The sequence below is a fragment of the Naegleria gruberi genome, assembly GCF_000004985.1.
Source record: "Naegleria gruberi genomic scaffold NAEGRscaffold_4, whole genome shotgun sequence".
NCBI classification, from domain to species: Eukaryota; Heterolobosea; class Eutetramitea; order Acrasida; family Naegleriidae; genus Naegleria; species Naegleria gruberi.
Genome location: NW_003163323.1, coordinates 177,090 through 199,778, shown reverse-complemented (window position 1 = coordinate 199,778; position 22,689 = coordinate 177,090). Strand labels below are relative to the sequence as shown.

Sequence of the window (22,689 nt, the reverse complement as noted above, 5' to 3'; positions counted from 1 at the left end):
AAATTCCCTTGCTTTCACTCTATTTTTTTTAATGATAATTCTTTTTATTTTACAAAGAGAGATCATGGAGATAATTGGAATAGAGTAGTAATAATATAATTATTATTATTGAAAAGAATTATGCACACATGTATGATGAGGGTTGTTGCAATCAAGTTGGCTGATTGGTTAATCTAGAATGAGGGACATGATTTCCTTCTCATCCAAATCTCCTGCATCATCGACTACGACTGCTGCCTCAACTGCATCCTCATCTTCGAGAAGTTCATCAGCTGCTTCTTCTTCATTGCTGTCTTGCATTTTGAATTGACCCTTGTAGACTGTCTCTTGAATGGTACTCTTTTGCTTGGCAATGGCAAGGATTCTCTCTTCCACAGAGTTTTTAGTAATTAAACGATAGATTGTAACTGGCTTAGTTTGACCAATTCTGTGGACACGATCCATGGCTTGAGCATCCAATGTTGGATTCCAATCACTGTCATAGAAAATGACTGTATCTGCTGCTGTTAAGGTAATACCTAGACCTCCAGCTTTTGTGGAGAGAAGGAATGCAAAAACTGGATCCACTCGTTGATTTTGGAAGGCATCTACCATGTCTCTTCTTTCTGAAATTCCTGTTGAACCATCCAATCTAAAGAATGTATATCTTCTCTTGTACATGTACTCTTCTAAAAGGTCCATCATTTTTGTCATTTGACAGAAAATTAAAACTCTATGTCCTTCTTGTTTCAATTTCGAAAGTAATTGATCCAAAACTTTGAGTTTTCCAGAATCGGCAATAAGTTTGCTAACACTCGGTAATGATATTCTGGAAGTGTTAAAGGTATCATAAATAAATTGATTATTGTACAAGAACTTCTTATTAAAGAACCTAGTCTTAATGGGTGTCATTTGATAATCACAACCTCTATCAGAACATTTGACTTCTATTGGTGGTGCAATAACTTTTTCAATGCAACACTCGCCAAGTTTCTTGAGGAGATCTCTATTGGATTTGTAGAAAATTTCAATATTTTGAATAAGATAATTACATCTCTCGAGGTGGTTGTTCAATTGTTCACTTAGTAACTCATCCATTAAAAATTGAAAACCACCCTTTCTATCTCTGAACTCGACTATTCTATTCTTTAAATTTCTAAGTTTGTACAATCTCCAAAAATTATCTTTGAAAAAGTAACGAAGTGTTCCAAACGTATCTATCATGTATGAAATGTCATGAACAAAGTCAAATCTCTTTGAAATCATCAAACTGTTAGATTCCATTTCTAGAGATCCTTGTGGTGTCAGCTCCCTAAAAATTAATTTAGGAAGGTGGAATTGAATAGGATTGGTCAATCTTTCACACTCATCATAAATTTTTCCTGGAATGTGCTTCAAGAATGATATTGGCGTGGTGAATGGGAATGGAGAGAGTGTGTCTTGTCTAAACTCTTTGAATAAATGAGTATGGTTACATGCCTTTCTCAGTTGCATTACAATATTCATCAGTGCTGACTTGCTTGTTGAATCAACAGCAATCTTCTTCTTCTTATCTTTGGAGGATTTTTTGAAATCGTCCTTAATACGGTAGTAAGTTTCTCCCTGCAGAGAACTCAACCCACACGAGAGGACAACCTCAGTTTTTGGTGCCATTTCACTTTCAACATCCTTCTTGACTCTTCTCAACATGAAAGGTTTGAGAATCATGTGTAATCTGGCCAATTGTTGCTCGTTAAGTTTGGTGTCTTGTTCCTTTGTTGCATGAGATTCAATATCTTTCGAAAACCAATCATTAAACTCGTCATGAGAATCGAATATTGAAGGCATGATAAAGTGAAGCAAGGCCCACAACTCTTTCATGTTATTTTGAATAGGAGTACCTGTTAAAAGCATTCTATTTCTACATTTCATGCTCAACAGTGTTTTCCATCTCAAACTCTTACTCGATTTAATGGCATGGGCTTCGTCTAGAATTAAATATTGCCACTTGACTTTTTTGAAATACTTTTCATCTTCCAATATTAAACCATAACTGGAAACAACAACATGGAATGGTGAGTCTTTTTGATAGAGCTTATCTGGATTGGTCCAGTACTTTCTGAGCAATTTTCTCTCCTTCAATGCTCCCCAGTATGGTAATACTCGAAGTGTTGGACAGAATTTTTCAAATTCTTGTTGCCAATTGTGAAGTGTAGATGAAGGAGTAATGATAAGGGTTGGTCCCCAAATACTCTTCTTTTCAGCCAGATAGGCCATAAATGCAATGGTTTGAATTGTTTTACCTAAACCCATTTCACTATTAAAATTTTCATTAAAATAAAGAATTGTAATATTAGTCTTAGTAAGGAGTGCAATGTTAAATATACTTACTCTGCTAAAATACCATTGATACCTTGCTCGTACAAAGATACCAACCATTTCATACCCTTCAACTGGTACTTTTTAAGTGAGCCATTGAAAATATTTGGCTCTTGCATGGTCTCGTCACCTGCTTCAATTATATTTTCATCCTCCATTGATGATTGTGTTCTGTACTTTTCAATTTCCTTATCAAAATCTTCAGTGAATTGCTTTTGTCTTTGTGATGCCTGAAGAGCTGATTGAGCTGCATTCTCTTCTGTTGAATCATCAGAAGTGACAGCACTTGTGATTGATTTTTTGGACATAAAGTGAGAGTAGAGTTCTGTTTGAGAGAGGAGAAAGTTTAACTTTCTTTGTTGTCTTACAGCTTCCTCCTTCTCTTCCTCTTCCTTCTTTTTTCTCTTTCTCTTTTCTGATATTTCCTTTTCGTGTTTCTTCCAAAAAGAGTTCATTCTATCAGAAAGTACAGATGAAATACCTCCCACAGTATTATCCAGCTCTGTTACTGATTTGGTTTGTTTTTCCTTTACCTTTTGAGCCACATCTTTGGATATTTGATGTAATTTGGAGTGTTTGATATTTACAGATGGCTTTGAAGTTCCATTTGTTGCTCTAGTATCGTGACTCTTTTGAGAGTTCAACGTTTCGTTCAACTTTTCATGAATGAGAGCTTTAGAAAATTGTTCAACTTGTGTTTTGATTTCTGTTTGTTCTTGATTCATATTTTCAATCCAACTCTTCTTACTTCTCAAATTGGTGGCCTTGTCTATAAAATGATGGTGTGAACTGATGCAATTCTGGAAATTTTCAACCACCTTATTAATATTGAAACCATTCATTGGAACAGTGAATGCAACTTCAAAGTTGCCTCTATCTTGTTCATCCCTTTTTGTTCTCTTCTTTTTTCTCATGGATGAAGAAACCAACAAGGTTGGTTGATTTGCTCTTATTAATGTATTCTTCCAAGTATGAATGGCAACACCATCACATGGCTTTCTCTTCTTTTCATTTTGCTCCTCGTATTGTTGAGATAAAATCTCTTCATACACATTAATATCAAGATATTCATCACAAATACTATTGAATGTTTCCTCAAGGGTTTTTGAAATTGTCTTGGATTCCAAAGTTTTAGATTCTTCTACTGTCAGAGTTTCGATTGAATTCTCTGCTATTAACTGTTTTTGTACCTCCAAATCTAAACTATTCGATTCAAAATAACTTGTACAGTAATCTCCCAATTTGTCGTAATCTTCTGCAGCATCCTTTAAATATCCTTCATCTAGATGGTTATCTTCTTGATTGGAAAGGTCAGTCTCCAATTTGAGTAAGTATTCATAATCAACCAGAGACAATGGTTTTGTCAATAGTTGCCTCGTTGTTGAATTTTGTTTCATCAAGTTTTCATCAAAGCTTTCTTGTTTGATTGGAGTGGATTCAATAATAGCATCATCATTCAGAGTGCTTGTTAATGTATCATGATTGTTATTATCACTACTAGTTGCTGCTAGTGTTGATGAAGAAGTAATACCATTGGTATTTTGATGATGATGGATTGTTCCATTCATTGTTATTGTACTACCTTCATCACTTCCATTCATTGTTGTGGTGGAGTCCATCATGATGATGAAGAAAATCCAATATAAAGTATAAACTTCCTATTATTATTGTATTGTGCAAAGTTGTTTTCAGAGCACACACGACAATCACAGTGCTACCGACAATGTTGTAGAACAAGCCTGCTATTTTTTGGTGATGAAGAGGTTCTCAACACATCAATTCCTCCACAACACACACCTTCTCGCCAACAACAACATCCAACAACAAGAAATTTATAATGATCATCAACAAGCCTCTTGTTGTGTGGCCAGAAGGAGATGATGCATCGGATGATTAAAAATATTCTCAGAGAGGAGCAATTTAAGCTGTATTGGAGTGTCGTCACACAAGCCTTCAAGAACTGAGTTGTTGTTGGTAACAACATATCTTCATCAACAAGACCATTGAAGCGTCATTATTCAATGAAAGAATCTGATTTGTTGCTGTTACCCCTGAAAATTGTAATTGAATTGTTTATGTAAGAACAAAAGAGGAAGAAAATTCTGCTGGGAAGGAGAAGGTGTATTCTTGCACTGAAACAACATTCCGAATGGATAATCCACAATTTAATCAGATACTACAACAATAACAATTAATTTCTAATAATTAAATTGTTGAATATTAGTTTGATGCACTTGTGCTCTTCTTTGAATTATGTAATATAGTGTAATAGGTGAATAGAAACTAATCTAGATTTTACAGTTGAGGATTTTATTAGAGAACATGACGAATTTGTGGCATTATTGAAGGAGATTGAATCCTCTGAGTGAAATGGCTTTTTTTGGTGAATATAATGTGGATAGTGTGCTTGGTAAATTGTGGAATGTGTGGATTGTGATATTCACATATTGGACTCGATTAGAAAGTAGATTTGGAATTTGATATTTTGATCTAGTTAATCAAGGTGGAGTCAAATTCTATCATGCATTTTATGGAATGCCCAGGTTGTGTTACAGGATGATGAATTTCTGATCGATAATGAAAACTATTTGAAATTGAACTGATAATATCATTTATTTCATACACTGTATAAGAAATTGTAAAAGAACATTTTCTTTTCATTCAAAAAGGATGAACTCGATGAACTTTTATTTAACCATTTTGACAGCTGCTTTATTTACACGAAAACAATTCAAAAAATAATGGCTAATAGTCTTATACTTACCATTCTTCCTCTTGTTGTTTTGATTTGTTTTGCCCTTCCAAATGTCAAAGCAGCAACACAACTCTATTCCTTCGGCCAAGACATGTGGGGTCAACTTGGTGTTAGATCTGGAATTGGTGGTGCCAATAATTTTATCCAATCCACACCAAGCAGCATTGTGACCTCTCAATTTCCTCAAACCTATGCCTCTGTAAAATTTGTTGAGGGTCTTTCGTATTACTCCTCACTTATGCTTGTAAGAGATTCTAATATGAACATTATCAAAATTATGGGAAATGGATATCAGAGCTATCTTCCAAATTTCTCAACTGGCAATGGTTTCTACAGTGTACAACTCAGCCCTGCACAAATGATGGATTTTTCTGGTACAGTTTCTTTTGTTCAGAATGGTAAAGCATGTTCAATTCTTGGAACTAAAGATGCTCAGAGTAATTTAATGTTATACTCATGGGGAGATAGCAAGCATGGTTGTTTGGGTGATGGAAATACCAATTCGAGTCGTGGAGTTGTGAATAGTCCAGTTTCGGTTGTTATTCCAGATAAGTGTAAAGGTGATAATTTGAAACAGGTTTCCATTTTCGATCATGTATTATTGTTCTGTCAAGATTCTCTTGGTCAATATATTTATGGGTTTGGATTGAATGAGAATGGTGAGCTAGGAAGTTCACTTGCCAGCTCAGTATATACTCCAACATTATTGAGCATGACACCTTTATCTGGAAAGATTATCACAAAAGTTGCTGCCTCTTCCAAGTTTTCAGTTGTTTTAACTTCTGATTCGAGTGTTTATGTAATGGGAACTTTGCTCAATTGTTTTAGTACTACAACCTTAACAAAGATTACTGGATTGCCAATTGACACAACTCAGGAAGCAATTGTTGATATTTCAGTAACTTACTATCACATTTTATTGTTGACAAATACCTCCAAGATTATTGTAAGTTGAAGAATTTGGAATTAATTTCTCTAACATTCACCCAGTTGTACGGAAACAAGATTATGAACTTGGGACAATATATTACTTCCACTACTACATGTGGTAGTTCTGTATTGACCTCCTTGGTATATTTGGGAAGTAAACCTTCCAAGGTTTTTGCTTCCAATGAAGTAATTATGGTCATTTCAAATAACAATGAAATTTACACACTTGGTAATAATCAAAATGGTAATATCGGTAATGGAAACACTTCTGACATCTCTGGTTCTTACAAAATCGATAGTATCACAATTCCATCAGGCAATATTATTTCAGATGCAACAATTAACCTTAATGGGAATTACCTTGCAACTTCCGATACCATGTATTGTAATGGTGTTTCATATACAAATGCTGGTGTTTGCTCAGGACATGGAACTTGTGTTACTCAATCATGTATTTGTGCTCCTGGATATTTTGGAAGAAACTGTGAAGAATTTACTTGTTTCGGATTGTTAAAGAACTCTGCATCAGTTTGTTCTGGAAATGGAAAATGTAGCTCCTTAGATGCTTGTCAATGTACGAATGGAGCTACTACTAGTAATTGTACAGGTCCTGCCACATCTAATAGTACAGGAAAACAATCAGATGCTAACAGTCATGGACAATCAATTGGGCTAATGGTCTTGTTGTGTGCTATCTTGTTATGGATTGGCACTTTAAATTTGTAAATTTACAAACAATGTTGATCTTTGAAAATGGAGAAATTACTTAGTCTTTTTCTAATAAAAAATGATTGTCTATTGAAGAATACATGCATGCCACGTCTTGAGATTTTCCCATCAAACATGCAGTATCGAGGTTTTGTCAAACAATTTCCAAATTTTCCTTAAAATTTTTATCTCAAGATCTGGCATAATTTGAAAATAGATATATCCTCAATTCTGAATACAATTATCTTTTTAGGTCCTTGTCTACATCTTCGTCGCTCGGTACAAACGGAATGAATTCAAGAGACAAATTAATGTTATCATACGCAATTGCTTTCTAATTTGTCTCCTCTTTGAAATTAATACCAATCTCCTTGATGATGACCAAATAAGATTTTTGGACATTATGCAAATGTAAATACTGTTCAATGCGGCCCAAGACTTGTTTAAGGTAATCTCAATTCCTGTTGAAGTAATTTTAATGTTTGTCAATACATAAATTTCACCAAATTGTCTGTAGGGATAAATTGGTTGGCAAACAATACTCAATGGAAATTAAGCTTACCAATTACAACATGCCTCCTCTTCTATTATTTGGATCAATATTATACGATTACCCTGAATGACCAACAGAATTGCTTTTTCAGAGAATCACACTTCTTTTTTTGTACACTCTGATGTTGCAATCTCAAAGCTATCTCAAATAACATTACACAATAGCAAAATATTAAGCGTGAGTAAGACATCATAAGAGGGACAATTTTCATCTTGCCAGATTACATCATTGTCTGTTGGTAGTTGTTTTGAAAAAGTAAATATTGGGAATATTTTGGGACATTATTCGGTTAACCGGGCACAAACAGTTACCACCGAAAATTAAACAAGAATCCGTGCATTCTTAATTAGCCACTTAAAAAAAACATCAATAATTGCATTGAGGGCGAATTCAGCCTCTTGCTTTGAAGGACTTTGTGTTTTTAACTCACACCATATCAAACATCATATATATATTACTACTTCTACTACTTGAATAGTCTAACAACAGTTAATAGTACAACATTATAATGGGATCATCCTGCAGCAGTTCATTCGTAGGCAAAAATGTTAGCTCCAAAAAGCAGGCAAGAAAGAGCTCGAGTGAAGATTTGTACAAGACGAGTGAAAAGTCATCATCTCCCTTCCCTAATGATACTACATCGAATGCATCCACTAAGGTTACAATGCGACCTTCTCATTCACAGACAGGTCTTCAATACTCGAGCAGCAATAATACCAGTAGTGGTAGTGTGAAAGGAGCCTCATCCAATCACCAACCTACTATTGCTTCATCATTAAGCACTTCAACACTTGCTTCCGTAAGTTCGAAAAAGACAAAGAAAAAGTCAACGGCCTCCTCATGTATTATAGTGCAGCCAGATTTGTTTGATCCTGTTGTTTATGCAGAGAGAGAAATTGAGAGAAGACAACGAGATCCAAGGACAACAACATTGAGAATGTCTTTGGATAATTTTAAATTCCCATCAGAGAAATCACTGGTTTCTAATCAAACATGTTAGATGGTCGATATTTACTAGGTTACTCTAGAGATTCTAGGTGTTTTAAGTGACAACTGGAATGTTACTTTAATCCACACATATCTGATGATAATTGTTTTTATTAACATGTTAATGATGATTAATAATACAATTAATAATATTGTGTGCGTCAATGAAAAAGATTGAAATTTTAAGGTTACTTTAAGTTTCCAAATCCCAGCTTGTTATAGATGAAACTGGTAATACCTTGCTTTGGTTTGTCAATAATTTGTTCCAAGTAAGGTTCAAACAATTGTTGACCTCTTAAACAACAAGCAGAAGCATATATGCTCCATGCAATTTCTTCCAAAATAATCTTGTTAGATTCATCAACTTGTACCTGATTTCCTAAGGTATTGAAGGAAAGAAGATCTGCTGCACTAGGAGCAGAGGTGGGAGTATTTGAGGAGACTGATGTTGAGGAATTACTTTCATTCAAACCACAAAATATATTACAATAACAATCCAAAGTAGAAGGCCTATTCTTATCAATTACAATCTCATGATCCAAAGTGGCTAGGGATAAATCAGCAGTGCTGGAGAGTTTGAAGCTCTTCTTGGCAGTTTTGGCGAATGATTTCTTACTCTTACTAGTCTTTTCTTTGCAGTAGACAACGAGGCATGGAGAACTTGTCTTTTCAAAACATCCAATATCAATGACATGAATATTGGATAAATCATGTGGCTTGGTATGTTTAGTATCGACATGTTTCTTGGAATAGTCAAATTTGATTGTGTAGTAATTCTTGTCAGTGAGTAGAATAAATCTCTCTTGCTTCAAACCACTCTTATTATATTTGACAACTTTCCATCCCTTAATAAATGTCTCCTCGATAGCTTTGATTTTTTCAAAACAGAATGCAAAGGCCTTTTCATCATCCTCTGTATATTGGGTAAAGTACTTGGTTTTGATGAGGGTGGCAAAACTTTGCAAATATAGAGATCCCTTGTAGGTTTGTCTGGCTTGTTCTTTCAGGAATAGCATTGGATTCTTGGCAAGTAACATTTGGTCATCTGTCAAATTCATTGGAGCAAGACCCAAATCATTGAGAGAGTTGTTTCTCGAATGTACTTTTTGATCCTCTTTTTGAATTTCCTTCTTGAAAGGTCTGAATTTGAGACTATCAGTTTCAAGGACTGACTTGGGAGTAATTTCTCTAATCTTGGAAATATCTTCTTGGAGGAGACGATTGAGACCAGCAACAAAGTCCTCCTTACTCATTGTATTCATATCATCGTAACCAATATTGTAGAATAGGACACCCAACTTGTTGTACTTTCTCTTGTATGTTTCTGCAACAGATTCAGAGGTTGAAATATTCTTCAGAGTGGCACATGTCTTTCTGTTGCTTCTTGCTGACATTGGAAGCTCAGCAAAGTCGGCATTCATGTTTCCAAGAATTGGTTTGTAAGCCAAATAGGATGTCATTTCAAATTCGACAACCAGAATATTTACACAAGTAAGGAAGGTTCTATTATGGACTGGGGATTGATTGCAAAACAGAGAAATTGATTCTCTGAGATTTCTCCAAGAGGTTTCCTTGAGTAAGTGGAAAGCTCTTCTCTTTTCTGCTTCTGAACTCAACTCATCAAAGAAACTCCAATTGATTTCAATATTCAACTTTTCATAGGCGTTGGTATTCAAGCTGCTTGACAAGCTATTCCACATGACAGATTCTCTCTTGATTTCATTTTCGTACTTTTTGACATATTGCTTCTCGATGGATTCTTTCTTTGCTTTAAAGTCCTCAGATTTGTTTGCAGCAGTAAGGAGCTTGTTTTTGAGACTCTCCTCTCCCTTCTTTCCTGAAAAATTGTTCAAAGCCAATTGAGCCAACAAACTAATGTATTGATCATCACCTTCCACTAAATTTTCCAGTTCAGTGACTAATCCTCCTTCCTTCAATGCTTTTTGATGTTGAGGTATGGCAGCAATATTAGAGAAGATGTTAATCACATTCTCTTGTGCCTCAGGAATCTCACAATGGAGGAAAGGAATCAAGTCTTTGAAATGTTCAATAACCCTTTTTCTTCCTTGCTCATATTTGGCAATCGTAATTACAGAAAAAATCAAATTAGTTGCTTGTTCCAAAATGGCACAGGATTCTGATGATGTCAATAGTTTTACCAGGTTAGGAACTATATCGAAAGATGCAATAAACGTTGCCAATGTAGGTACCTCTGAAAGACTCTGCAACAAGGCAACTGTATTCTTGATATTTTTGTTTGTATAGGTCTTGTCAGTGGAAAATCTGTTTAAAATGTAATCGAGACAACCAGTTTCAGCTATTGCCACTTTTGCATTTCTGTCCTTCCTAGAAAAGTTGGTAAATATCTTTAAAACATTATTGAGAAAGGTCGCTTCGTTGATTTTGGCAAGTTTGAAAAGCTTTTTCAGTCCCCCACCAAATATAAATGTTTGCTTAAAGATTGAATCTAATGAAAGACTATAGATTAGATAGATGGCAATATCTTGAAACATTTCATGATCTAAAAGTTTGATAATCTTGGAGCCAATACCAAGAAGTGCAATATCTCTAATATCTACCTTTTCATATTGAACCATTTGGTTAAGAATCTCGAGAATGGCCAGCAAGACACGAGAGTTCTTCTCTACCAATTCCATTTGAATGATCCAATCGCATAATCTGTGATAGTGAATGGACTTTTGGGCCTTCTCAATAAGGGCTCTCCAGATTCCAACATCTTGCAAATTAAGCGAGTTGAATGTGGTCAGGCAAGAATATTGCAGATTGGCCAATTCAACATCTGAGTGATATTGCGACTTTAAGTGTAATGTAGAGGTGAATGATTGATTAATAATGAACTCTCTATTCAAAATTGATAGAATACATTCCGCAGCTTTGGTCAAATGGTCATTAGTAACACCCTCCACAATGGATCTGTTCTCTTGTGATAGATACATTCTAATCAAGTATAAACAATGTTGCAAAATGATGATGTCATTGGTATGATTAATAATTGTATAGACATGATTCAAAACTTCTGTTACTTTCATCCCAATAAACAAGTACAAATCCTTAAAATTATACTCTCCAATGTGAGTGAACAGAGACAAGACACTCTCTGCAAAACTTCTTTCTTCCTGTTCTTCGATATTCTGAGAGGTTTTCAAGGTTCCAAATCGTGTGAATTGCACATGTATTACTTGAGCTCCATTCAGATACTTCTTGTCCAGATAGTAATTGAAATATTTAGAGCTGTTTGATTTTCCTTCCTTTTGTGATATGAGTTCCTTTCTCACCTTTTCTATTGAGCTCAAATTTGCAAGAATTGAAAGAGTTTGATTGAAAGCCTTTCTGGTATAATTACTGCCACTCGAAGAAGATGAAGAATACAAGTAGCACACAAGGGAAAGTAACAATTCTAAAAATTGATTTTCCTCTTTCAGTGTTGAATGTATTTCAATCAGTTCCGTCTTTCGATTTTCTGGAATAATATTATATTTCAATATATTGAATAATTCACAAACTGCTTACCTTTTTGTGAGATGGCCAATAATATGAAAAGTATATGGGAAAGTAACTCGGAGAAATCATTATCCTGAACTTTCAACGTTTTGTATCCTTCTGAGGAGGATGTAGATTTTTCATTCTTTCCACCACTCATTGAAACATTCAAAGAGTTTAAAATACACAAAATGAGAGGAGCAATTGGAGTCTTTGATGAAATGTCATCTGTATTCTTTTGATGATTTAAACAGAGTGATCTCAATACTCTCGAACATGCCTCAATTATTCCATACAGTACAACATCAATTTGTTTCTTTGGTGAATTCATTATGGTATTATATGCTTGATTCATTTGATCAATTACTATTTGTGTTCCATTAATAATTGGGAAGAGGGATTTGTTAGATGCTATTTGTCATGATTATATATTCAATGATTGAAATTAATGTGTGTAATTTTGTGAAATTTAACAACAATTTTAAACATGTGAAAAGTCAAGAAACACTTACAATTGATGCAAAACTTTTCTAACACCAACAGAGCACATCTCTTGCACTCACTATTTACAGCAAAACTTTGTTGGTTCACTCGGATCAGGTCGAGAAAATTCTTTAATCCTCTACTTTCTCTGACAATTATTCTATTCTCATCAACGTTATCAATTAGTGCATGGATGGTTGTACAGGCTATAATAATATTCGAATATTAATATTAGAAAGTAAAAGAAAATTACCTAATCTAACAATTTCTCCATCAATAAACTGTTCATTCACAACATTGGCATCAAAAGCAATATACAACAGCCATGGAATAATATCTGTTTCATTTCCCAAACGAAACGAAACCTTATCACCTCCTCCAATACACAAATGTTTGATCATTCTCATCCACTCGCAATAAAATTCAATATTTTCCTTTCTAACTTGTCCTATATTCAATAACTGATGAAGAACTTTCTTAAAATTATCCATCATTGAATTGAGTTGATCAATTAATTTTGATTTATCAAGACGGAGAATCAATCGAATAGATTTCAAGACTTCCTGTTGAGGAGAAAGTGATGATGGAAAGGAAATCATTTGATTCATTGATGCTTTTCTTGTTGATGATGAATCATCTTCAATACTTGGATCTACAGTTAGAACGGAAAAGTTATTTCCTGTTTGCTGTTTATTATGTTGTTGTTGATGTTTTGACATTTTTTTTGATGAGTTTTAAGTGTTGTTGAAAATCAAACGTTTAGAATTGAATGTTGTTGGAAAACTTAAAGTGGAATCATTAGTACTTTTATGGTCCATTTTGAAAGCGAATTGTTTGCTTTCATGCTTGTAAAAGAAGCTTTGGAACCCTTACTTTGATACCATAAAGTAAAAAGAACATGTTTCTATCTAAATTACCCTTGAATTTAACCAATTTCTATTTGGACATGTATTTTGTTGCATTCTTTCAAAAAAATTTAAAAATAAAAAATTTGAAATCTAAATAAGAAAACAATTTCAAATTCGCTCCCATTCGCACTTCTCTACAATAAAAATAAATCAAAAAATTTAAGAAGATTTTATTCACCCTTGCGTTCTTTCTGTTTCGTGTCGGTGATTGTTGCTATTTCTCTGTTTATTATTGATTGTGGAGGCCTTTTAAAACGCTTGTGGCCGAATTTAACGAGTTTATTTTACTTATTATTAGCGGAATTGGATTTTCATAGTCATCATCAATATTAATAATTATTTAAATTCATTCTCATCATCAGAATAATATACTATATATACATATAATAATTTAATTTAATAATGGTTTATACAACATCATCACGTGGAAGTATCAGTATTGTAACTCCTTCACAAAGAAAGAGTTTTTCATCTTCCCAACCTCCTTCACTAGTCAATGCCCAATCCTTGACCAATCTTCAAAATAGTCTTTCAAGCTCTTTTAATACTTCTTCTAATGTAGTCACTCAAACAGGTGTAACTTCTGTAGGAGATAATAAGAATGGAAAATCATGTGCCTTTGTGAATGTAATTTTCCCAAAACCATTCTCCAAACAACCAATTGTTCATGGGCAGGTATTGATTGATCAACACACAATGACCTCTTCATCTCAAGGTGTTGTAAAGGAAGTTTCAAATACATATGCTGTCACAATACTTTCAACCACAACAACAGGATTTTGTTGTGCTGTGAGAAGAGTATCAAAGAAGAAGGAAAAACCTTGGATTAGTAATATTAGACTTCAATGGTTTGCCACATTGCCATCATTTTGCAGTGGTAGAACAGTTGTTGGAGTTCCTAATCCAATTCATACACCAAATGTTAACATTCCTTCAGGAATGCATGGCTCTTCTTCTTCCGATACTATCATGATGCTTGCCAATGGTAATAACAACTCAATGATTATGAATCCTTCAATTTCAAGTCAAGCTGCCAATTCTAATAATTTGGTCTATTTAATGTCTGTAACTATTAATTTACCACCAATACCAACAAGTTGGAATCATGGATATAATGGATCAACGGCTACCCATCCTTCAAAACAACACGCTGTTTATACATCAACTGGAGATTTATATTCTTCATCATTTGATAGCAAATCCTTGATGAATAGTCAAGTTACTGTTCCTGAAAGTCCAACAGTCTCTACAAATTTAATGTACTCGAGCAATACACCAACACTCATACCAAGCCATCCTCCAGTTGTCATTGTAACACCTCATTCATCTGATGGTAATTCTGATGATACATTTATTGCTACTGTTAGAGAAGTTTATCCAAATAGATTTGTTGCTGTTGTGAGGAGAATTAGTTTTGACAGTGTTTCGAAACCTTGGACACAACCAATCAAACTCAATTGGACTGTTTTTTACAATTCACCTCAAATTCCAAATCCATTCGGAAAGGATTGCATTATCAAAGCTGGAATTTTACCTGTTGGACAAAATATTACAAATGATGATTATGTTGATAGAGAAATTAGATTTTTACAAAATGATATTCCAAATATTCCTGGTAATGATTTTGTAATGCCAAGAATGGTTATTTGTACACCAAGATGTGATCCTCAACTTCCAAGTAATGATATTCACTCTGTAACTATCAAGACAATTTCTCCGTATGGATTTTCTGTTAATTTAAGACATGCTGACAGTAGAACTTGGCATCAAAATTTGTACATATGCTATCTTGCCTTCTATAAGGTCAAGAGACCAAAGACCAAGAAGAATGAATCAGATGTTGTTTCACAACCATCCATCGCCAAGAAGAACAAAACTAATGGACCAACGGTAGTACCTTACAATACCCAAATTTTCATCAAGAATTGTACTAATGGGTTTGTTTTGGAGGCCAATTTGAATGACAACTCGGTTGTTATCACCAGTGAAAAGTCATTCCTTCTTTCACAATCTCAAAGATTTATATTTAGAGAATCTGGATTTATAGAATTATCTCAAAATTGCGACTATGTATTAGAATGTATCACACTGGAAGAAGGTTCAGATATTGTTGTTAGCGAGAAACGAGACTCTGACAATGCAACACAAAAGTGGCTTGTTTTCCAACCAGTCAATCCACTTTCTACAGAAAGTGTCTGTATTGCAAACGTTGGTAATTTGAACCTTGTTTTGGATTGTGAAAACGGCCGAGGAAGTTCTCCTTACCTATCAACTCTTAACATGTCTGTTGGCAGTTCCAGCTCACAACAAGCTGATGAAACTACACCAACACTTGCTGGTGAAAATTCACACGATCATACTCTCACCATCAAAGACAAATCAAAAACTCAACAATGGAAATTCACCATGGTACAAGAGAATTTATAAATTTTCAATTTACCATTTCATTACACGCATTGCTCATTATTCAAGTCTTCCAACACATCCAACAATCCATCCACTCCTCTAATCTGATATCTTGCCTTACTTGCAATCTTTTCAGTGCCTTTCGTAATGACCACAGAGTAGACAGTCTTTGGAGTAATATTTGCAATATTCCTTGCAGAGAAACCTCCAACGGCTGGTGAATATTTTGGTGATTGAGGTGTTCCAGTAGTAGGATTGAGTGGTGAGAAAGTAGAGGCAGGTCTTGCATGATCACCAAATGAGGACAAACCAATGGATGGAGATTGAGGATTACTTAACATATTCTTCTTGGAATGTCTTTCCACTTCTTCAAACATGGATTCATCTGTATTATCATCACCACAACAGAATATGAAACTGTAATCGCCTTTCTCAATGAGCTTTCTTGTACAGGCACCCTTACTGACAGATTGTGGACGAATCTCAATAACCTTATTTCTTCCACGAATAATTTCCAATGGTTGTGAATTGAATGACATTTCCAAGTGGAGTTTCAATTCATTGGCACTCCATTCACCATAATCTGGATCAGCATTTCTATAATGGAAGACAAGGGATGAATTCTTTACCTCTGTGAATGATCCAGGTGTTCTACTTGTCACATGTTCGAGAATTGGTTTGACCATTTCAATCCATGCCAAAGATTCTGGATCGATATTGTAAAGAGATGTTGTAAACTCTATTTGATTTGGATGTCTGCAATAGAACCCATGTTCACATGCAATTCCCAATCCTTTAACATGTCCAACAAATTCAGTCATTTGCTCTTCAGATCTTCCAGTAATAATGTAAACCATATTATTTGGATCACTTGTCAAATTCTCCAAAATTTGCAACAATCTTTCAGAAGGAAGAGCAAGAGATGGGAATTTGTTCAATCTAACCAAAGTGCCATCATAATCAAATAGAAATAATCTCTTTCCACAAGCAGTTGAGTGAATATAGTCCTGAGCAAGGGTTTCATAGTTCAATACTGGAAGCCCCTTAACTGACAATCTGTTGAACACTGTTGGATCTTTCTGATATCGACATGCAGATTCAAATTCTTGCATGAAATCTTTACCCCATTGAGCTGCAGTATTTCTCATGACAATTGAATTGTTATGTTTGTGACGTGCACTTCTCTCTGACATTTTCATATCCAAACCATCAGCAATACTCTTCATAGTTTGTTCAACATCCCATGGATTAATGATGAGAGAACCACCAAGTGATCTGGCAGCACCTGCAAATTCACTCAAAATCAAAACACCTACATGATCTTTTAATCCTAAGCGAACTGCTTCATCTTGACAAACGACATATTCAGAGCTGACAAGATTCATACCATCACGAATGGATGTAATTAAACAGATATCAGCTAATGCATACAGCGCACATAATTCACTCATATTAACTGATTTGTAAATGAAATGGACAGGAAATCCATTATTCAAGCTGCCAAATGTTGAGTTGATTCTTCCAGTAGTTTCATTCACATCACTCAATAATTCTTGATATTCGACAACGTTAGGACGTGTTGGAACACCAACTTGAATCAATACTGTATCCTGAGCTCTGTGTGGAAAGTTTGTTAAAAATCTTTCAAAGGCAGCAAATTTCAATTGAACTCCTTTTGTGTAATCCAAACGATCAATACCCAAAACAATCTTCTTGCCCTTATACTTGACATTCTTGAAATCTGACAAGATTTTCTGGCATGCTTCAGTGTGTAATTCCTTTCTGAACGTGTGTGGATCAATTCCAATTGGTAATGAATGAACTGAAACAAAGAGTCCAGATGATGAGCTGAATAATCCTCTAGGAGTTGTATCTGAACCCAAAGTTCTTGTGCAACTGCTTAGGAAATGTCTTGCAAAATCAAATGTGTGAAATGCAACCAAATTACTTGACAGCAAACCTTCCAAAAGTTGAGATCTGACAGGTAGAATTCTATAAATTTCACTTGATGGAAAGGGAATGTGAAGAAAGAAGGCAATATTCATATCTGGTTTCTTCTTTCTTAGAATTGCTGGTAGTAACATTAAATGATAATCATGAATCCTAACAATTTTAACAATTTCATTGTAAATATTTTGTAATGTTGTTGTAAACAAACTTACCAAACACAGTCATTTTCCTTATAAACACTCAACACAGCATCAGCAAACTTTTCATTCACCTTCTTATAGGCATCCCATTCTTCCTGTTTATAAGTAACATTCTTCTCATACATGTAATGAAAAACAGGCCACAATACTCCATTACAAAAACCATCATAATACATGGTTGCCTCTTCCTTCTCTAAAAAGACTGGAAACTGATTGAAATCTTCCAATAATTCCCTCTTTAGAATATCCTGATCATTCTTATCTGAAACCTCAGAACCTGTCCAACCAATCCATGTGAATTCCTGATTCATTCCAGTCAGAGCAGTGACTAAACCTCCAGAACTTTTCTGATAATTAAATGGATGTTCACAATGATCACAATTTTTCTTTCTAGTGATGGTCATTGGTAAACGATTGGAAACAATGATTAAATCACCCATTGTAAATGATTCACTACTTGAAAGATCTTGTAATTGATCGAGTTGGATTTCTCTTGATATGTTTGATTTGACATTCTTGGTTTGAAGCATTGAGTAGTGACTGATGGTTGGAGGAGAAACACAATTAGATGTGGAAAGGGATCGTTTGTGATTGGAAGTTGAATCTCCATTATTGGATGTTGAGTTTTGAGTTCCCATTGAGTATGATACGTGGGAGGAGGGCTTTCGTTTACTTTCTTCCATTTTATTTATTGCAGTCATTGGTACATTTTATAGATTGGATGGATATAGTAATTTACAAATTAATTATTTGCACTATTTTGGAAATACCTTCTTTATTACTCGAAGAAAAATTATAAAAGTTTAAATTCTTTTTTGATTTATGTCTTCAATATATTTAGGCAAGGTTCTTTGATTTTCTTTTTATTCAAATTGGATCAAAGTATTTTTTTTACAACAATTTGATTTTAAAAATTGTATCACTTTACAATTCTTGATTTTTGTGGATTTCCAAGATGCAAACAAACTCGAACATTTTCCTCTCAAAAGACGAAAACAATCAAAAAAACTAAATGAGAAGAATTAGAAAGGTTATTAAGCTATCCAACAATACTCCACCACAGAACGTCGACGTTGTTCTTTCATTAGCAAATATCCACAACATTGATACATTATATTTCAACGATTGGACTTGCCAAACACAAGATGATAGCAAAAAACAAGTATTACAAGAAAAATCCAATAATAATGATGATCATCACGAACACAACACAATGAAAAGTGAAGAGATTGTGTACGATGAAGCTGTTGCCGAGAAGAAATTAATAACAGCAAACAAGTTACGACTATTCTCCAATAGAATCTTGAGAGATTTATTGAAGGAAGAATTTAAAGTTACACACCATGGGGTATCAGCATTGAAAGAGACACTGATTCAAGAAATTATTACTAAATTATATTCTTCATCATCATCATCTTCAACAACAACAACTCCGAAAGAAGATGAAATTTCAAAAGCAGAAGAAAAATTAATTAATGATTGGACAGAGAAGGCAGAGAATTTTCATAAATCCTCCAATTCATCAGAAAATACTCTGCTTTCCATCAGTACTTTAACAGATAAATCAAATACTATAGTGCCCTTGGTAGTGTCTTTCAAGAGGAAACAGGTGAAGAACTCTTACACTCAACTGTCCAGAGAAGAAATGTTGATACATGCGAAACGATATACCACAAACCATCCACAAAGAGAATACGGTTCAAAATCATTATATTGTAAACAAAATAAGATTTCTATTCATCAATTAGGAAGAATTTTAGCACAATTTGATGATAACTGTTTGACTGGAAAAGAAAAACTTTCAAGAGGTTGTAAATCTCCCAAATTAACAGCTGAAGAAATTACTTCTGTCATTTTGGAAATTAATTCTCAAAGAGATGATGTCAATTGCAAGCAAATCTCAGATAAGACCATCTATGAAGCTATTACAAAGATTACAAAGAAGGAAGTGAGTTTATCATATTGTCACAAGTTTGGAAAGACATACTTTGAAAAAGTCAAAACTCAAATGGTAAAAACTGAATCACCATATGAAATCAAATCTTTGGATGACAACGAAAATTCTTCAGTTGAAAAAGAAGACGAAATGGACACTGACAATGATATTGATTTTGGAAATGATGTTTTACAATTAACACTAAATGAGGTGTCAAGAATTGTTCCTCAATACTTGAAATATAATAGTAATGACGAATGTTTATGAATTATTGGCAACAAGATTAGATTTTGGACAAAATTATTGAATTTTTACACGATATTATGAAATATTGGCTACAGTTTTTTAAAATCTTAATGAGAGTCTGAGTACAACCAGATTAGGATTGCTCTTTCCAAAATTGGAAATACAGAAATGGCATGAATTAGTTGATGTATTTGTGAAATGGTGGAAAAATGCATTTGAGAATAATTTATCATCTTCCAATCATGCGAATGTGTACATACAGGAAAGCAACATTGATTTTCATAGAGAATAAACATGAAAAAACTTTACATTCAACTATTTATCAAGAAACCCCATGTATACATTATACTTCTTTAACTGATTGTATCGATAATGCATTGAAATCCTTCTTGTTCCTTTGCTACTTCATAAAGTGTCAAACTTTTCCAAAAACATTATTCTCGTTCCGCTTTCATTTTTAAAAAAAAAATGCGCCCACCGTTTTTTGTGGGTTTTCTGCTACTCGTCTTGTTGGTTGTGAGTTCATCACCAACATTGCTTTGCACTGTGCTGGCCACTGCCACTAATGGTGATGGGATTTCTCTGGTGGATGTTAGAGATTTGATAGCGAAGGATATCATTGTTGGCGTGAAATCATTCTTGACTCTCTTCGTTTCGGTCAATTCTCCTCTGGCCGCAAATTTCTCCTCGTCAAATTCAACCATCAATGAATTGGTTCAATTCCTGGGGAAGAATCAGATTATTGGCACCAATCAACAAGTGGCTATTGGAGTATCCCAGCAAGATAACCTCCGATATTTCAACAAGTGGCTCTCATTCAACAATATTTCATCATCGCATGACAGGATTATTTCCACTACTGTCATCAATCCAACATTGATGCCCTGTGGAAGGAATATCAATCCATTTGAGTCGTTTGGTGGAGTGTTGATGGACACGTACAATTTTACGTACTTTGTCAGAGGATACAGGGACTATTTTGGAGACCAGAAAACCAAGTCAGCAAATGGTCTCATTAATTCGTATGATTTCAAACCATTTCCATTGATACCCTCGATGGTTTATATTAAGAATAGAAATGGCATGTCTATTGAGGGAGTGAATGCATCTCAGAATGTTTTTGAAATTAGTCCAATGACTTGTGAAAATTCAAATATTGCAGATGCTGAAATTTTAAGGTTTTTAACTGGGTATTCCATGTTCACACCGTTGCATATTCAGACATTGGAATATGTATTGAATATTTCACTTCAGTACGATACTTCACTCTTGACAAGTAACCAAGCATCATTTCTAGCACTGAATAATTTGACATCTCTTTATTGGTCGAATGATTATGTAATGTCTCGTCTCTTCCCTTCTACTTGTCACTTTTGTACCACTACAAACTGTTTGGGAGAGAATTTCATTAATGGAGACTATTTCATCATAGCTTACACTTCACTCACACTCATTTACTTTATTTGTTTATTCTCTACGGGAAGTTTCAAATTGCCATCACTCAAAAGACGTATGCTTGTGCCTTACATTCCACTACTGAGCTGGGTCATGTTTATTCTATTCACATCGTTCATGTCGTTTGTATGCAGTGCTCCAGTGCATTATGTGGCCATGGTTATTACCATATATTGGGTTCTCATTTACACATTTACAGTGATTCGATTTGTGTACTTGAGAAACTTGTATCAAATCATTTCGACTTCTAACCACAAGAAAATGCACAGGTTTCTGGCCTCTTCCAAATTTGGGTTTGTTTTCACAGGACTATTTTCATTTGGACTGGCACTTGTAATATCATCTGATGGTATTTTTTGCTTTTTTACTGACAGTAGCACTTCAGTTATTTTCAGAACCATCAATCTCTTTGCTTATTTCATTATTGGTTGCCTTATTGCCATGTTAGCCCTTGTCATTGATATGGTTATGAATCGAAAGAAAATTAAGCAGGATGGTATCATGAAATTCTTATTGTTTGACGATCCATTCCACATCAGAATTGATTTGATATCATTCTTCCTAATTTTTTTGATTGCTTTGGGTATTGTAATTGGTTTACTGGCATTACCTATCGATGGTAGTTTGGGTCCAGTTGGTGGTTTTCTCAATACAGTTGCCTGCTTTTGTATCTTGATGATTTGTGGAGGAAATTCAATGATTGTGGAGATAGTTAATAAGATTAGATTCAGAGGAGTGGAAAAGAAAGAACAAAGTGAATTGGAGAATCTTTTGGCTACCAATGCCTCCATCAGAGAATTATTGACAGAATACTCAAGAAATGAATACAGTTTAGAAAATGTTCTGTGCTTTGAAAAGATTAGGCAATGGTCTAATAATTTTGCACAAATGGACAAGACCGTTTCCTTGAATGATTTGTTGAAATTTGAGGAGGAATTTGTGAGAACTTACGCAAAGTATGAAGTTAACATTTCACATAGCACCAAAGAAAAGTTTTTAGAGTTAGTAGAAACATGCAGAAATCTGACGAATCAAGTGGAAAATGTATCACTGGAAGATGCAACACCAAGAGGTAACACATCACGAAGAGCAAGTGGTGTGACAATTCAACAATTGTACAAAGTTATCATGTTGGATCTCATGTTCAATATTGGAGATACTTTTTCACGTTTGCAAAGGACAGAACAATATATTGAGTGGAAAGCTATCAACAGTTTACAAGAACACATACAGGATACGCCTCTCAAAAATGTGTAATATCAAGGAAACCAAACTTCAAAAATCCTTAGCAATTGTCAAGGTGAAGGTTGTTGATAAGGTTTTCTAGAGATTTT

The 22,689-nt window shown here is 34.4% G+C and overlaps 9 protein-coding genes across 9 annotated transcripts; 5 read left to right on the top strand and 4 right to left on the bottom strand.

Annotated features, from left to right (window-relative positions):
- Positions 1-22: 22 nt before the first annotated feature.
- Positions 23-3,938, bottom strand: NAEGRDRAFT_78151 (SNF2 domain-containing protein; the record flags this gene model as incomplete). The annotated part of the gene is made up of 2 exons (XM_002681877.1): positions 23-2,275; positions 2,350-3,938. The coding sequence occupies 2 exons, from the start codon at positions 3,936-3,938 to the stop codon at positions 169-171; spliced, it is 3,696 nt and encodes a 1,231-aa protein (XP_002681923.1).
- A 1,140-nt stretch (positions 3,939-5,078) lies between these two features.
- Positions 5,079-6,748, top strand: NAEGRDRAFT_62614 (uncharacterized protein; the record flags this gene model as incomplete). The annotated part of the gene is made up of 2 exons (XM_002682026.1): positions 5,079-6,038; positions 6,083-6,748. 2 exons carry the CDS (start codon positions 5,079-5,081, stop codon positions 6,746-6,748), a joined length of 1,626 nt encoding a protein of 541 aa, XP_002682072.1.
- A 1,043-nt stretch (positions 6,749-7,791) lies between these two features.
- Positions 7,792-8,283, top strand: NAEGRDRAFT_62613 (uncharacterized protein; the record flags this gene model as incomplete). The annotated part of the gene is made up of 1 exon (XM_002682025.1): positions 7,792-8,283. One exon carries the CDS (start codon positions 7,792-7,794, stop codon positions 8,281-8,283), a length of 492 nt encoding a protein of 163 aa, XP_002682071.1.
- A 68-nt stretch (positions 8,284-8,351) lies between these two features.
- Positions 8,352-12,973, bottom strand: NAEGRDRAFT_78150 (armadillo repeat domain-containing protein; the record flags this gene model as incomplete). The annotated part of the gene is made up of 4 exons (XM_002681876.1): positions 8,352-11,751; positions 11,802-12,182; positions 12,284-12,460; positions 12,508-12,973. The coding sequence occupies 4 exons, from the start codon at positions 12,971-12,973 to the stop codon at positions 8,459-8,461; spliced, it is 4,317 nt and encodes a 1,438-aa protein (XP_002681922.1). The 3' UTR covers positions 8,352-8,458.
- A 453-nt stretch (positions 12,974-13,426) lies between these two features.
- On the top strand, positions 13,427-15,608 carry NAEGRDRAFT_78149 (uncharacterized protein). The gene has a single exon (XM_002682024.1). It carries the CDS (start codon positions 13,565-13,567, stop codon positions 15,587-15,589), a length of 2,025 nt encoding a protein of 674 aa, XP_002682070.1. The 5' UTR covers positions 13,427-13,564; the 3' UTR covers positions 15,590-15,608.
- Positions 15,609-15,921: 313 nt separating this feature from the next.
- NAEGRDRAFT_3372 (uncharacterized protein) lies at positions 15,922-16,479 on the bottom strand (the record flags this gene model as incomplete). The annotated part of the gene is made up of 1 exon (XM_002681875.1): positions 15,922-16,479. A coding segment is annotated over one exon (558 nt), but the record flags the coding sequence as incomplete, so codon positions are not given.
- Positions 16,480-16,662: 183 nt separating this feature from the next.
- On the bottom strand, positions 16,663-18,158 carry NAEGRDRAFT_30236 (uncharacterized protein; the record flags this gene model as incomplete). Its single annotated transcript, XM_002681874.1, has 2 exons — positions 16,663-17,671; positions 17,731-18,158. Coding segments are annotated over 2 exons (1,437 nt in total), but the record flags the coding sequence as incomplete, so codon positions are not given.
- A 572-nt stretch (positions 18,159-18,730) lies between these two features.
- Positions 18,731-19,921, top strand: NAEGRDRAFT_45908 (uncharacterized protein; the record flags this gene model as incomplete). The annotated part of the gene is made up of 1 exon (XM_002682023.1): positions 18,731-19,921. The coding sequence occupies one exon, from the start codon at positions 18,731-18,733 to the stop codon at positions 19,919-19,921; it is 1,191 nt and encodes a 396-aa protein (XP_002682069.1).
- A 447-nt stretch (positions 19,922-20,368) lies between these two features.
- Positions 20,369-22,612, top strand: NAEGRDRAFT_45907 (uncharacterized protein; the record flags this gene model as incomplete). Its single annotated transcript, XM_002682022.1, has 1 exon — positions 20,369-22,612. One exon carries the CDS (start codon positions 20,369-20,371, stop codon positions 22,610-22,612), a length of 2,244 nt encoding a protein of 747 aa, XP_002682068.1.
- Between the last annotated feature and the right edge of the window lie 77 nt (positions 22,613-22,689).

Excerpts from the sequence above, each read along its gene's own strand:
- NAEGRDRAFT_78149 (XM_002682024.1), top strand. The coding sequence starts at position 13,565 with ATGGTTTATACAACATCATCACGTGGAAGTATCAGTATTGTAACTCCT.